The sequence below is a fragment of the Protomyctophum parallelum genome (genome assembly GCF_964188405.1).
Source record: "Protomyctophum parallelum genome assembly, chromosome: 11".
Lineage (NCBI taxonomy): Eukaryota > Metazoa > Chordata > Actinopteri > Myctophiformes > Myctophidae > Protomyctophum > Protomyctophum parallelum.
Genome location: NC_139707.1, coordinates 30942280 through 30956228, shown reverse-complemented (window position 1 = coordinate 30956228; position 13949 = coordinate 30942280). Strand labels below are relative to the sequence as shown.

General features: G+C 42.5%; 1 protein-coding gene across 1 annotated transcript in view; it reads right to left on the bottom strand.

Annotated features, from left to right (window-relative positions):
• The window catches only part of thsd7ba (thrombospondin, type I, domain containing 7Ba), a 255663-nt gene that overhangs the window by 83760 nt on the left and 157954 nt on the right, over positions 1-13949 (bottom strand). The window contains exons 10-11 of the mRNA XM_083776564.1: positions 11856-12093; positions 249-364 (exon numbers count right to left, since the gene is read on the bottom strand). Of these exons, the coding sequence (XP_083632690.1) occupies positions 249-364; positions 11856-12093 (354 nt within the window). The remainder of the gene's footprint in view (positions 1-248; positions 365-11855; positions 12094-13949) is intronic.

Sequence of the window (13949 nt, the reverse complement as noted above, 5' to 3'; positions counted from 1 at the left end):
ATGGTCGGAATATTGTGTAGTCGGATTTATGGGTGTCGGTTTATTGGGACGTTGGACTAACGCTAAGCACGGTCCGTTATAGGTATCAAGTGGTTAATCGTTTCTGTGCTGTCCGTGGCAGGCCTCATTGATGTTTCACTCTGGAATTATTACCCGTAGATATGTGTGAAGTGTTGTGGAACGAATGATAGGCATTTGTTGTTGTTGGTTGAATTTCCTGAAGGCCTACAGTACAGTACGGTACGTACCCGGCACGCAGGATGACGGGCAGACCATCCACTCACTGAAGGGCGTCACGATGCAGTCTCTCTTGCAGGGAAGCAGACAGGGCCGTACCGTTTCTGGACGGGCAGAGTCCGGACACCTAATAGCAAAAAAAACAACAAGGGATGGCAAAGGGGGAAGAAAGAACCGAGGTCTTAAATTCTGTCCTCCTCCCCCTTTGGGCGATGAATGATAAGCGACCTGACTCACGCGGGTAATAGGACAGTGCGGTGAAACAACTGCCCTGTCCTTGACATTAGACAGCTCACACTGGCTTCCATGACTGATTGTATCTCCTCCCCGCTGCTTCACTTGCGAGGGAGAAAACAACAAAGAAATGCAAAAAAATGTACAGATCTCTTTGCACATGCTTTTGACATTGCTTCTTCTCGGGGTGCCTGCCAAATCCAGCAGCACTCTGTGGAAAGGAAAAGGAATCTGCACGCCAGTCAAGCATGAGACACGCAAAGTTTATGTGCCGTTCTGTATTTCATTACCCGGTGTGAGTTGTGAATACCAATTAGCTTACTTAGGATTCATTAATATGCACCGTCTTTCAAGGGCGCACGCAGCACTACGCCCGCGACTGTCTGTCTGATTATCATCTGAACACAATTCCCTTCTGTCTGTTTCAGAAGTAGAAAAGTGAAATTCAATAAATGGAGAAGTGCAGATTCCAATACACACGCGTGGGCTGTAAAATGAAATGCAGCGCAGCGTGACGTGACGTGCATACTGTCATGATCGGCATGTGTCAGTGTCAAGCATCAGAGTTCGAATGGCTGTGTGAGTTTCATCAGCTGACAGAGACAGGTGTTTCTGTTGTGAACAGTGGTGGCAAGTAACTCTACAACAATTCCAAGGTACTCTATTTTACTTTTATTTTTACTTTTTTTATTTAACTTTTTTTTTGTACTGTTAAGTATATATTTAATACTTTTGCACTCTCACTCAGTTAACATTTCTGAATACAGGCCTTTCTTTTTCTACATTGTGCTACTTTCACAAGGAACAAATCTTACTTCTTCCACCTCTGGCTTTTTATCAGCAACATAATGCAACGGAAAGGACAGGGGTAGGCGTTTGGGGTGTGTTGTGTTGTGAGGAAGTGGGTGATGAGTGCATTTATCTCCCCATACACAGACAGGCTAGGAGTAGCCTCTCACTGCCGCCCAGGAGATGGAACGCTCTTGCGGGGACATCAATCAACTTCCACTGTGTGGCTACTAATTAAAGTTGAGAAAAGTGAAGGTATGCAAACTGTTTGCCAATGAATGTTCCTGGGGTTCCAATGACAACTTAGTTACCACTGCCTCTCAAGTGGCTCTTGACTTTTACCACTTGCTCATTTAATGTTGAATTAAATGTGTTCAGTCCATCAACGATGACTCACTGTAGGCCAGCTATCAGCTGGGCTCTATGATGGTTATATCTGTCCACCACCTTGGTCCAACACGATATACCTATCTAGAAATCTGCTAGCTGGTTTGCCACGGAATTTTTAATGTACCGTCATTTTGGTGAGGCCTTTCCTCTAACAGCACCATTACAGTAGAATTTTCAGTTACACACAAGATATATCAAAATCTACTACAGTAGGCACATTGTTATGAAAGTTTTGTATTCATGCTCCCTGGAGAAAAAACACCATTGATGTTGCCATGTTGGTGATCCCATGGCCTTTCCGCTACTCTTTGTTTTTTATCCATGGTACTTGTACTCCACTTTAACCACATCATTCCTAAACATGCTGCGAAAATAGCACGTTTTGAACTTGTGCATTGACTGGCTATTTTCAGCGAAGAAGAGATGGTGTACTAAATTTAGGAAAAAGGAGGAGACCAGGTACAGGATGGTGAACCTGGTCAGTGGTCAACAAAGCATACATATTCTGTTTATGTATTTAACGTAGATTATTATTATTATTATTATATTACCCTTATTATTATTATTATTATTATTATTATTATTTTGTTTATAATGTGTGGATATTTCACTATCCCACCTTACCCCATTTCTAGGAGCAATAATGATTTCCATTCATTTACTGATTTCTTTAGCCCCCTTAGTCAGAATGCATATTAAGAATGGCAGTGTCTGCTCGATTCAGTTCTGGGTGGGTGTAGTTAGCTGTCGGGACTTTTAGCCTTTTGGGTCTTGTGTTTTAGGTAGATATAGTGCACGTGCCTAGTCCTTGGGGTCGAGGTTGGAGTTTCATGACAGCCATGCAAAATCAAACAGAGACACACGGCTTTGATGCCCTCATCAGTGAGGCTGGCGTCACAGAGCTCCAACATCACAGAACATCACAGCTTTTTTTCTGCAGTGTGCCTGAATCACTTTACCCAACAACCAAATCACGGCGATCACTGGAGACCCAGCATGTTGCCACAAGCTGCCAACTACAGAAAGCAAGGCACCAGGAGGAGTTACATCAAAGTACAGTAGAGCAAGAGAAGGCAAGATATATAAAATCCATCCCTTTTCCCGGGTTTACTCCTACGCTATCTGTCTCTCCAGTGATGCATGCCAGTGGGGATCCGAACACAACGCACCAGCTGGGGGCGGGGCGGGGGGGATATATTAAGTGCTAAGCCCCAGAGTGAATAAACAGGGATACAGAAGCCTTACAGATCAGAGGGTTGCGTTTAATGCTAAACACATGAACCTTACGCGTCCCTATTCTGGGGGTGAGCATTCCTGCGGAAACAGGTGATCTGCAATCTTGTAGATCGGCTATCTTCGGCAAAAATATATTTAGTGTAACAGGAGCAGGGCCTTGTATAGAGCCCTGGGGGACAGGGTCGTCAAATTGCATATCAATGTGATTATGTGAAATAATAATCACTGCTTAAATGTGTTAAACGTAAGTTATGATCACTTTCTACTTTCTACATACATTAGTTGTGATGTTAAAAGATTGGAATCATGGAATCAATGTTACGTGTCCCTCAAGCCTCTACCGAAACTGCCCTAAACATACATTAGTAATGAGAAATTACTTCACAGTAAAATAAATTCCCCTAAAACGGATGAGCTTCTCTCCCAGCAGTGGTTAGAAGGAAACATACAGTTGCATGGCAAACATTTCAGCTTTCTTCTAGTCTCGCGTGGCCAGACTGATTCCTCCCATGATTCTTAAACGCTTCTATCATACAGTCTGCAGCAACGGAAGCTCTGAAAATTCTCAGAGGATAAAGCTGATGTGACGCCTTCTCCTCCCCGTTTCCATTTCGTCTTTACAGTCGCGCAAATGTGTCCTAATATAAATGCTTATCAGAAATGGAAATTGTAAAATAAAATGAACGGAAATGATGAGCAGATGACAGCTTGCTTTCTCGGCTTTCGTGATGTAGTATTCGGAGATTATGGAATAGTTGTCGCCTCGCACTGCGAGGCGACATCAGCTATCATCCATCATCAGCTTGTAGTTCGGCTATTTTCACAATATTTATCTGTGGAGTCGAACTAAATGTAATGCCTACAATTCCAAGTGCTTGTCAGGATGGGAGGTCCCCAGATCAAATATGATTATATGGGGTCACGGCCTGAAAAGTCAAAGGGTTCATGGTTGACTGGAATAGCCTCTTTTGGGTGGTGACGCAATAACCGATTCCATGCTGTTACCATAGGCGGGATCGTGAGGCTAGTGCCAGTGAAATTTGCAACATAAGCAAAGAAGAGCCACATCCGCCCGACCCGGAAGTGATAGCCCTCCATATCTGTAGTTGAGCCTCACTCTAGGCTGTTTAATTTCCTTAGTGCGAACACGGATTAATGTTTTATTAATGTCCCAAACATGGTACTTCATCCCATTTTGAGCAGAAAAACCAGTACCGCAGATTAACATGTAGGCTTCTACAATGGGAGGCCTGTGGAGTCTAGCAACGAAAGCTAGCCAAAAAAGGTACCATTCATATTTTTTAATATTTTAAAATCTCGTGTTTCTCGTGGATGGCCCATGATGGTAATAATAGCTTTCCTCGAGATATCTCGTGGATGGCTTGGATTGGCTTAAAAGATATAATTTAATCCCCACCCCCAGTCCAGATAAGAGCAGGTGAGCTACATGGAGCGAGGTGACTCCAGGCTTGCGGCAGAAATCCGAGATTCAAGATTCTCCCACGATTCTGAAATACAGGTCACTAAAACAACCAGACATGAAGATGGGGGGGCGTTGCTATCCTGTCCTATTTCTCTAAGTCTCAGAGGCATGCTATCTCAGTGTGCAAGGCCTCCCGAGTGTTAATCACACTAGATCAGGTACACTGACTGTGTCATATCTGCAGCGTTCCACATGGGCACAATCTAACCTTGGGGGCGTGTCTATAGCAGCAGGGTATATATAACAGTATACAGTATAAAGACAGTGTATTATAGTATAACAATGTATTGAACCTTCCATCTGAAAATATTCAAAAGTGCTGAAATGTTTACCATCCTGCTACCCTAATAGACAGGGGGTACACGAGCACATGGCCGTTTATCCGTCCTCTATCTCCGACCGAACCACACTTTTACCACACATCTCTCTATGCAAAAAAAAAACTGCACGCTCCGAGAATTAACATAGGCTACATTTCAGCCACCGAAGTTTCTTATTTACTGTACAAATATTACTTTTGTGAAACACGCTGTTGTTGCGCAAGCTCAACAGCCTACGTCAAAATCGTCATGTTGGGGCCAGTCCTTCAGTGACACACGCATTACATGAACCAAACGGCGACCGGGATGATTTCTTACCCCTCAATGTGTTTGTGTTGGAGCGCCTCAGTGTGGCCGTATAGGTCATGTGCAACCTCTTCCAGAGAGAGATGGAGACACTAAATCTCAGCTGGAGAAACATGTTTGCATGCATGCATGGCTGCCTTGCATGCTGTGTGCTACTGTTGAGTCTGTCACTCACTTTGACTGATTTATAGCATTGTCTTTCTGTTAAAATCCAACTATGTTAATTTAAGAACTCTGGACATATTAGGTAATTGTTTATTAACTGTGCACACGTGTAGCCTATTGTATGTCAGACTGTATGTCTGTCACCCCACAGTCACAGACCAAATTTTGTTATTATCACATAGTGATTATAACCAGTTTCACTTTAACTTTAATATCATGGTGGTTTCTAAGTATGTGTAGCCCAGGGAAGTAGACTTTGGCGATCTTGCATTATAGAAGGGTCGGTGTCAGGGAAAACACTGTCCACATTTTGCAGGTGTGGGAGGCGGGGGGACAGAAGATGTGAGTAGGGCAACAAAAACATCAGCTACAGCTCTGTGTGTGTGTGTGTGTGTGTGTGTGTGTGTGTGTGTGTGTGTGTGTGTGTCAGTGTGTGTGTGTGTGTGTGCAAGCGCGCGCACTACACATACTATTTACCCAGGGTGTGCGTGTGTCAGCCAGCCAGCACACACACACACCACCTCAGCAACTCTCATCGCCACAATCATCGGATGCCAAGTTCTTCCGCGCATTATTTATTTCCCAGTCCCACCCTTAGAGTTAACCTGACGCTGCCAGATCCAAGAAGCTTGCTACACAAATTTGTTTCACAGCTTATTGGGATCTGGGATCGCGGAAGCAAATTCGATGACGGGGCTGTTCCTTTTTTTCAAGATACTTGGTAGATGATTGGATGGGACCGTCTGTCTATCACCGTGTGGGCGTGCAAACACAACCAATCATATTGACGTGTCTATATAGCTTCACATCCGGTTTCGCACATATCCCGCCCTTAGCTCACGCTGATTGGTCCGGTACGGAACGGATTTTTGTCAGCTCAACTGCCTGAGAGATCCCAGATGATTGCTGTGTTGGGGAACATGGTTACCCAATACCGCCCTCATCTGGCAGCGTCAGGTTACCCTTAGAGTAAGGTCCCACCACTGATTCAAAGTCACCAGTGACTGTGAGTGTAAGTGTGTGTGTGTGTCAACATTATTTTGTTTTGAAACAAAAGCGCATCCCCGCCGGTTACAAGAGAAGGAAATACAATGAAGGAAACAGACGTTTAGAGAGGTCCCAGCATGATGCATCACTTGCAAATGTGCAGGTATGTTGATGTGTTCAGACAGACAGTGACAGACAGTGTCGTGTTAAGCAGCTCAACCCACAGGTGACAGGAGTGACGGTGCTGTGCTGTGCTGTGCTGTGAGTAAACTGACAACGCTTGGCTTTCTGACATCCCTTTCTCACAATCTATATATACAAGTGAAAACATGTGAGCAAAAAGGTGCACCCATGTCGTATCAACATGGTCACCTGTAAACTCACTCATTTACAAACAAGCTCACATCACAACAATAATACATGTAATAATAACAATAATAATAACTAGAACTGCACTCTGTCGAGTGCATACTTGCTTGTTGCACACTAGTAGGCCATAAATGGCCAACTAGTGCGCAAGCAAAGCGCGCAAGTCCTTTCGACCGCTGTAAACTGTCAAATCTCAGTATCTCTGTGAAGGAACGTTTGAAATGTCTAATCTTTAGATGTAACTATTTGCTACCTACCTACTTTATGCATATAAACACCTAGTATTATTAAGTATGATTCAAGTTTCTATCTATATAAGTTTGGGTGAAGAGCTAGTCATACATATACACACCACGTACTCTGGTCCCAGCAGATCAGGCACAACTTGCTATTTTATTTTTACTGATTATGTATATAGTATACGTATGACTAGCTCTAAATGATGACATAAGAGATATGGTCATTTGTGGTCGTTTGGTCCCAGCAAAGCAGGCATATACTATATAGGCATATACTATATAATGTATATATATATAGTATATAGGCATATACTATATACGTATACATATATACTATATAGAGTGTGTAGTTGTAAGTTGATTAGCGGTATACTGTGGTTACTTTGCGCCAAAAAACGTGACAGCTGTCCCGCCATTTGGTGTTTATGCAAGAAAACAGCAAATCTGTGCCTGGTTTGCTGGGACCAAACGACCACAAATGACCATATTTCTTACGTCATCATTAAGAGCTAGTCATACATATACACACCACGTACTCTGGTCCCAGCAGATCAGGCACAATTTGCTATTTTATTTTTACTGATTATGTATATAGTATACGTATGACTAGCTGTAAATGATGACGTAAGAAATATATATAGTATATATATATAGTATTTAGGCATATACTATATACGTATACATATATACTATATAGAGTGTGTAGTTGTAAGTTGATTAGCGGTATACTGTGGTTACTTTGCGCCAAAAACTGTGACAGCTGTCCCGCCATTTGATGTTTATGCAAGAAAACAGCAAATCTGTGCCTGGTTTGCTGGGACCAAACGACCACAAATGACCATATTTCTTACGTCATCATTAAGAGCTAGTCATACATATACACACCACGTACTCTGGTCCCAGCAGATCAGGCACAATTTGCTATTTTATTTTTACTGATTATGTATATAGTATACGTATGACTAGCTCTAAATGATGACGTAAGAAATATATATAGTATATATATAGTATATAGGCATATACTATATACGTATACATATATACTCTATACTGTATAAAGTGTGTAGTTGTAAGTTGATTAGCGGTATACTGTGGTTACTTTGCGCCAAAAACCGTGACAGCTGTCCCGCCATTTGATGTTTATGCAAGAAAACAGCAAATCTGTGCCTGGTTTGCTGGGACCAAATGACCACAAATGACCATATTTCTTACGTCATCATTAAGAGCTAGTCATACATATACACACCACATACTCTGGTCCCAGCAGATCAGGCACAATTTGCTATTTTATTTTTACTGATTATGTATATAGTATACGTATGACTAGCTCTAAATGATGACGTAAGAAATATATATAGTATATATATAGTATATACTAGGCATATACTATATACGTATACATATATACTCTATACTCTATACTGTATAAAGTGTGTAGTTGTAAGTTGATTAGCGGTATACTGTGGTTACTTTGCGCCAAAAACTGTGACAGCTGTCCCGCCATTTGATGTTTATGCAAGAAAACAGCAAATCTGTGCCTGGTTTGCTGGGACCAAACGACCACAAATGACCATATTTCTTACGTCATCATTAAGAGCTAGTCATACATATACACACCACGTACTCTGGTCCCAGCAGATCAGGCACAATTTGCTATTTTATTTTTACTGATTATGTATATAGTATACGTATGACTAGCTCTAAATGATGACGTAAGAAATATATATAGTATATAGGCATATACTATATACGATACGTATACATATATACTCTATACTGTATAAAGTGTGTAGTTGTAAGTTGATTAGCGGTATACTGTGGTTACTTTGCGCCAAAAACCGTGACAGCTGTCCCGCCATTTGATGTTTATGCAAGAAAACAGCAAATCTGTGCCTGGTTTGCTGGGACCAAATGACCACAAATGACCATATTTCTTACGTCATCATTAAGAGCTAGTCATACATATACACACCACGTACTCTGGTCCCAGCAGATCAGGCACAATTTGCTATTTTATTTTTACTGATTATGTATATAGTATACGTATGACTAGCTCTAAATGATGACGTAAGAAATATATATAGTATATATATAGTATATACTAGGCATATACTATATACGTATACATATATACTCTATACTCTATACTGTATAAAGTGTGTAGTTGTAAGTTGATTAGCGGTATACTGTGGTTACTTTGCGCCAAAAACCGTGACAGCTGTCCCGCCATTTGATGTTTATGCAAGAAAACAGCAAATCTGTGCCTGGTTTTCTGGGACCAAATGACCACAAATGACCATATTTCTTACGTCATCATTAAGAGCTAGTCATACATATACACACCACGTACTCTGGTCCCAGCAGATCAGGCACAATTTGCTATTTTATTTTTACTAATTATGTATATAGTATACGTATGACTAGCTCTAAATGATGACGTAAGAAATATGGTCATTTGTGGTCATTTGGTCCCAGCAAAGCAGGCACAGATTTTATGTTTTTCTGCATAAACATCGAATGGCGGGACAGCTGTCACGGCGGAAGAGACCGGGCGAAAACATTACTTGCACGCTCTGCTTGCGCAAGTAACAACCACAATAACGATACTAATAATGATAACAAGAACAATAACAACACTAATAACAGTACAGTACAGTACAGTACAGTACAGTACAGTACAGTACAGTACAGTACAGTACAGTACAGTACAGTACAGTACAGTACAGTACAGTACAGTACACTACAGTACAGTACAGTACAGTACAGTATAGTATAGTACAGTAAAATACAGTACAGAACAAAGAAGTACAGTAAAGTACAGTTCAGTACAGTACAGTACAGAGGACAACATTACAGTGCAGTGCAATACTAAGGAGTGTAGTACAGTACAAAGGGGTACAGTACAGCACTCGCATCGCCCTCCCGCTATTGCCTTCTTCCCATTTGCGACACATCGAATGGCGCTGGGATGAGCCTGCCTGCTTGCTCAGGGGATAAACTGAATCTTGACCATCAGTTAAAAAATGTTGTCAGATCCTGTGACTAGACACATGAACTTTGACACGATCTAAATGTCTCAATAAAAGAGCAGGGAGACGAAACGAAATACAACCACCCCGATTGTATTAACATACAGATTGGACACATTTATACTACAGTGTTGCTTTAAAGTGGTTCAACTGATTTTGATGCTATGTTAACACATTTTGCTGGTGACCCCCTAGAACCCCTTCGAGGACCCCTGGTTTATTATAGCACAACCGTACGGGAGAATCGCTGGGAAGAGGCTGCTGCTTGGAAATGACTCTTATTGCCTCATCAATTACTGACTAATCCAGAATTCCACGGTTGCCATTAGATGAACTTAGAAATTGCAACACCAAAGCCACTACTAGAGGCATGTTGTACCAAATACAAATATATTGTAACTGACGCGGGACAAACCGTCTGAATTATTCATAAATGTAGTCTTCCTGGTGGTGGTAGGCTATAACATCATTATAGCCACCAGCACACACAGACACAGAAACCTTTAGTGGTTGTTTGATATTGTATTGCTGAAAGATGAGTAGATAATGGGGGTGCGTAACGCAAAATTGATCTGGGGTTCATGATGGGGAAACAGTCCTTAAACCAAAAGAAGAGAGGCAGTGGAAGGCAGTGATGTATACGCAGCTCTCCGGGGATAGAATTACAGTATACGCTAGATCAGGCCCTTGGGTCATCTGTCAAGTGAGTAAAAGCACAAGCCGCTGTATAGTATATACTGTACTGTATATGTACAAATAAGATGCTGCGGGGAAGCACACAGAGACACTTCTTCTCAAATGATCTACTGTAAGGGAAATGTGATCGCTTCCCACTTTCCTGGCTCAGCTCGTATTTACAAAGCATCATTTTTCCCCTCAGGATGCATAAGTCTGTCTCGCAGCTAAAACAAAGTTCAAGCAGCTAAGCTATGATTGATGCATTCTCCATGTAATGTAATCACGCATACAGTGCTATATATATATACAGTGTGTGTACAGTATATTATAAAATATTCTCTCCTGTGGAAATTATTCCTTCAGTTCACATGTACAATGGGTACACCTGAGTACTATCATGGGTGAAATATACTTTTAATATAGTATATGTAGTAGGTTATCCTTCCAAGTCGGCCATCCCACCCGTGACCGAAAATTGCATCAAATCAATTTTCTATCAAATGCATGTGTACGTATTTCTGTAATCCACGTAACTCGAGAACCGCTCGCCCCAACGTCTTCAAATTCGACACACGTGTTCCACACACCCACAGGGAGTGCAGTGCCCGGTGTCGAGTCGGTCGGACCCACGGTTGTCCAGAACTGCCACAAAAGGCCTCTCTCTGCCTGGGCTCTGGACAGGGCCCCTGCCCAGACTCCATATTTAGGCATGCCTGACAAATAACTCAATATGTCCAGAACCACCACAAAAGGCTCTGGTCAGGCTCTGCCAGTGGACCTCACCTGTACATTCCATGACGTCACGTTGAGATTAAGCAACACACTTCATACTTGGGCATGCCTGACACAGAACTCTGATGACAGATGGGTGGGACGGGTACTCCGACACGGGTACAACGGGTATTGCATAGCCAGGTGGGGCATGGATCTCCAATTTCCATTGTTACTGACTCGGTGCTCTACAGCCGGGCACCGGTCTAGTTATAAAACTAAATCTCATGACGCCAGAGGATTAATATCGCTGTAATATTGTTGTATATCGTTGCTGTTGAGCAGAAATCTCCACATCAGGTTGTAAATTAGTCATTAAAAAAAAAATCTTCGGCGCAATAGAGTGTGCATTACAAATAAAAGTGAAAGTGTTTCAATCTGTCTGCAGGTTTTATAATTATTTTAACCAATGAAGGCTTCCTTTGCATGAGGAGTCCAAGCTGCTTCTTTTCAACACGTTATTCCAACCAGTTCCTTTTCCAGTAGGCTAGGGGGTTGTTTAAAAGTTTAGCTAATAAGAATATGGACATACGAGGTTTCTTCCCGACAACAGCGAAATCACCACACTGTAGTATGGATCACAATTGCCTGAGAGAGAAGAAGTAGGGAGCAGGTCAGTTACCTTTTACTGATGACCACTCCGGCGTTCATCTTCACACAGGTGGCCTGGCGGATTTGAACTCCCACTGCACAGGCGTCAGCTGTGGTGTTCCAGGAGCCGCCACTTCCGTTGAGGTGCACGGAGGCCTCCTGGATGCAGGGGCCCCAGGCCGAGGCCTCCCAGTAGAATACCATGCAGGGGTGCTCATTACAGGGCCTCCACTCCTCCAGGGCTGTGGCTGCAGGGCATTCCTTCCCTCCTGGACATGAACAGACGGAGTATAAGACAATTAGAGCGGCGCTTCTCAAAGGGAGAGTCGTTTTTAGGACAGTGGTCCTCAAACTTTTCATGTCCAGGACCCCTAAACTGATTGGCCATGTGGACCCGCCATCTGAAAAAGATGTAGCAAACTTTCAAACCCACTCAACCAAGGAGTTATGGAATGTAAGTCTATTGCCTAACGAGCCATACAAAATGGCTGCTGGAATGCTTTTCTAGAGTCTACTACATTATAACACACCCAACTCATGTAAAAGAAAAGGAAAAACTCCGCCAAGTAAGGCAAAAACCCCACCTTCGGCCGGTCTCACTCTAGCGCCGAACCACACCATCCAGGTGGCCAGTGTTCTGTACTGTACAGTACCGTACCGTACCATACCGTACCGTACCGTACCGTACCGCACCGTACCATACCGTACCGTACCGTACCCTACCGTACCGTACCGTACCGTACTGTACTGTACCGTACCGTACTGTACTGTACTGTACTGTACTGTACTGTACTGTACTGTACTGTACTGTACCATACGGTACTGTACTGTACAATACTGTGCCATAGTTTTACGTACTGTACTGTACTGTACTGTACTGTGTGTGTGTGTGTGTGTGTGTGTGTGTGTGTGTGTGTGTGTGTGTGCACAGTGGAATGGGGTGTGGCCTAAACTGATGTAATTTGCATCACTGTGAAATGTTGCGCAATAACATGGTTTTTCATGCAAATGCAAACTATACAGTAATTATGACATTTGCATGGATGCAAAGTAGTGCGTTATGTCTGGACAGGCATGCCGGTGGTGTTGTGCATGGTGAGATGTGGGCAAACGGTGTGGTTTGGTAGGAGAAGGTGGACAAAGGCAGCCGGAGAAACGGGGTGCGTGGGTTTTAATTAGGGTGGCAGGATAATAATAGGGGAAGTTAAGAATGTTTGAAAAGTTCACCAGCACTCTTCAGCGTGAATATGAATCTACAGTACGCTGTGGATCAGCCGTTGCCCGAAGCGTACATCGTCCGTGTGTGATCTGCTGCTGGGGCTACAAAAACACAAGAGATCCTAAAATGATGGTGATCTTTTCAAAGATACTGTTTCTGCCAGAACCGTTGCACCCGGCCGATATACGTTTAACTTTTTTCTTTGTGCTAATAAATAAAAAACTCAAACAATTGACAGAATGTAACAGCTCTATTAAATAGCAGCTTGACAAACAGTGAGGTCCGTTGTCATTCTAGACGGGTGTGTCCCTAGTGTGCACACAGTGACTTTGATAACGACAGATTTAAGGCTGCAGTGTGTTGACTCTGTTGACCCTGTAGTTGTTTGTTTTTATTTTTTCTTTCTTTCACTCTCTCTTTTTTTTGCTTCTCTCAAAATGCTATAATAAATGAGCCAGCAGTGTCTGAAAATGAATAATGGGAGAATGTCAGCTAAATGCTAATGTGGACTTCTGTAAGATACACATTTTTTGTAAACAACTTTGTCCTATTACACAAAATTGCATTTACATCAGGATGTCTGCTTCAGTTTGGGCCAAATGAAAAAGGAGTAAATACACAGAATATCAATAGGAAGCAACTGAAAAAGGAGAGAAAGGATTTTTGTCCAACCACGAAACTGCAACCAATGAGTGCGAAGAGGCACACAACCACGGGCGGAACTTGACAAAGGGTGAATTGGCAGAAGCTTATACTGCCAAGGCCCTACTACTGTCTAAGCTGAAAACACACTGTGAAACTTTTTATTTATTTAGGCTAGTTTTATTGGAAGTGTATTCCACTATACATGTCAAAGACAAATATTGTATGTTTGACTTCACTTTCCTTTTGTCAATGGAGTGCAAC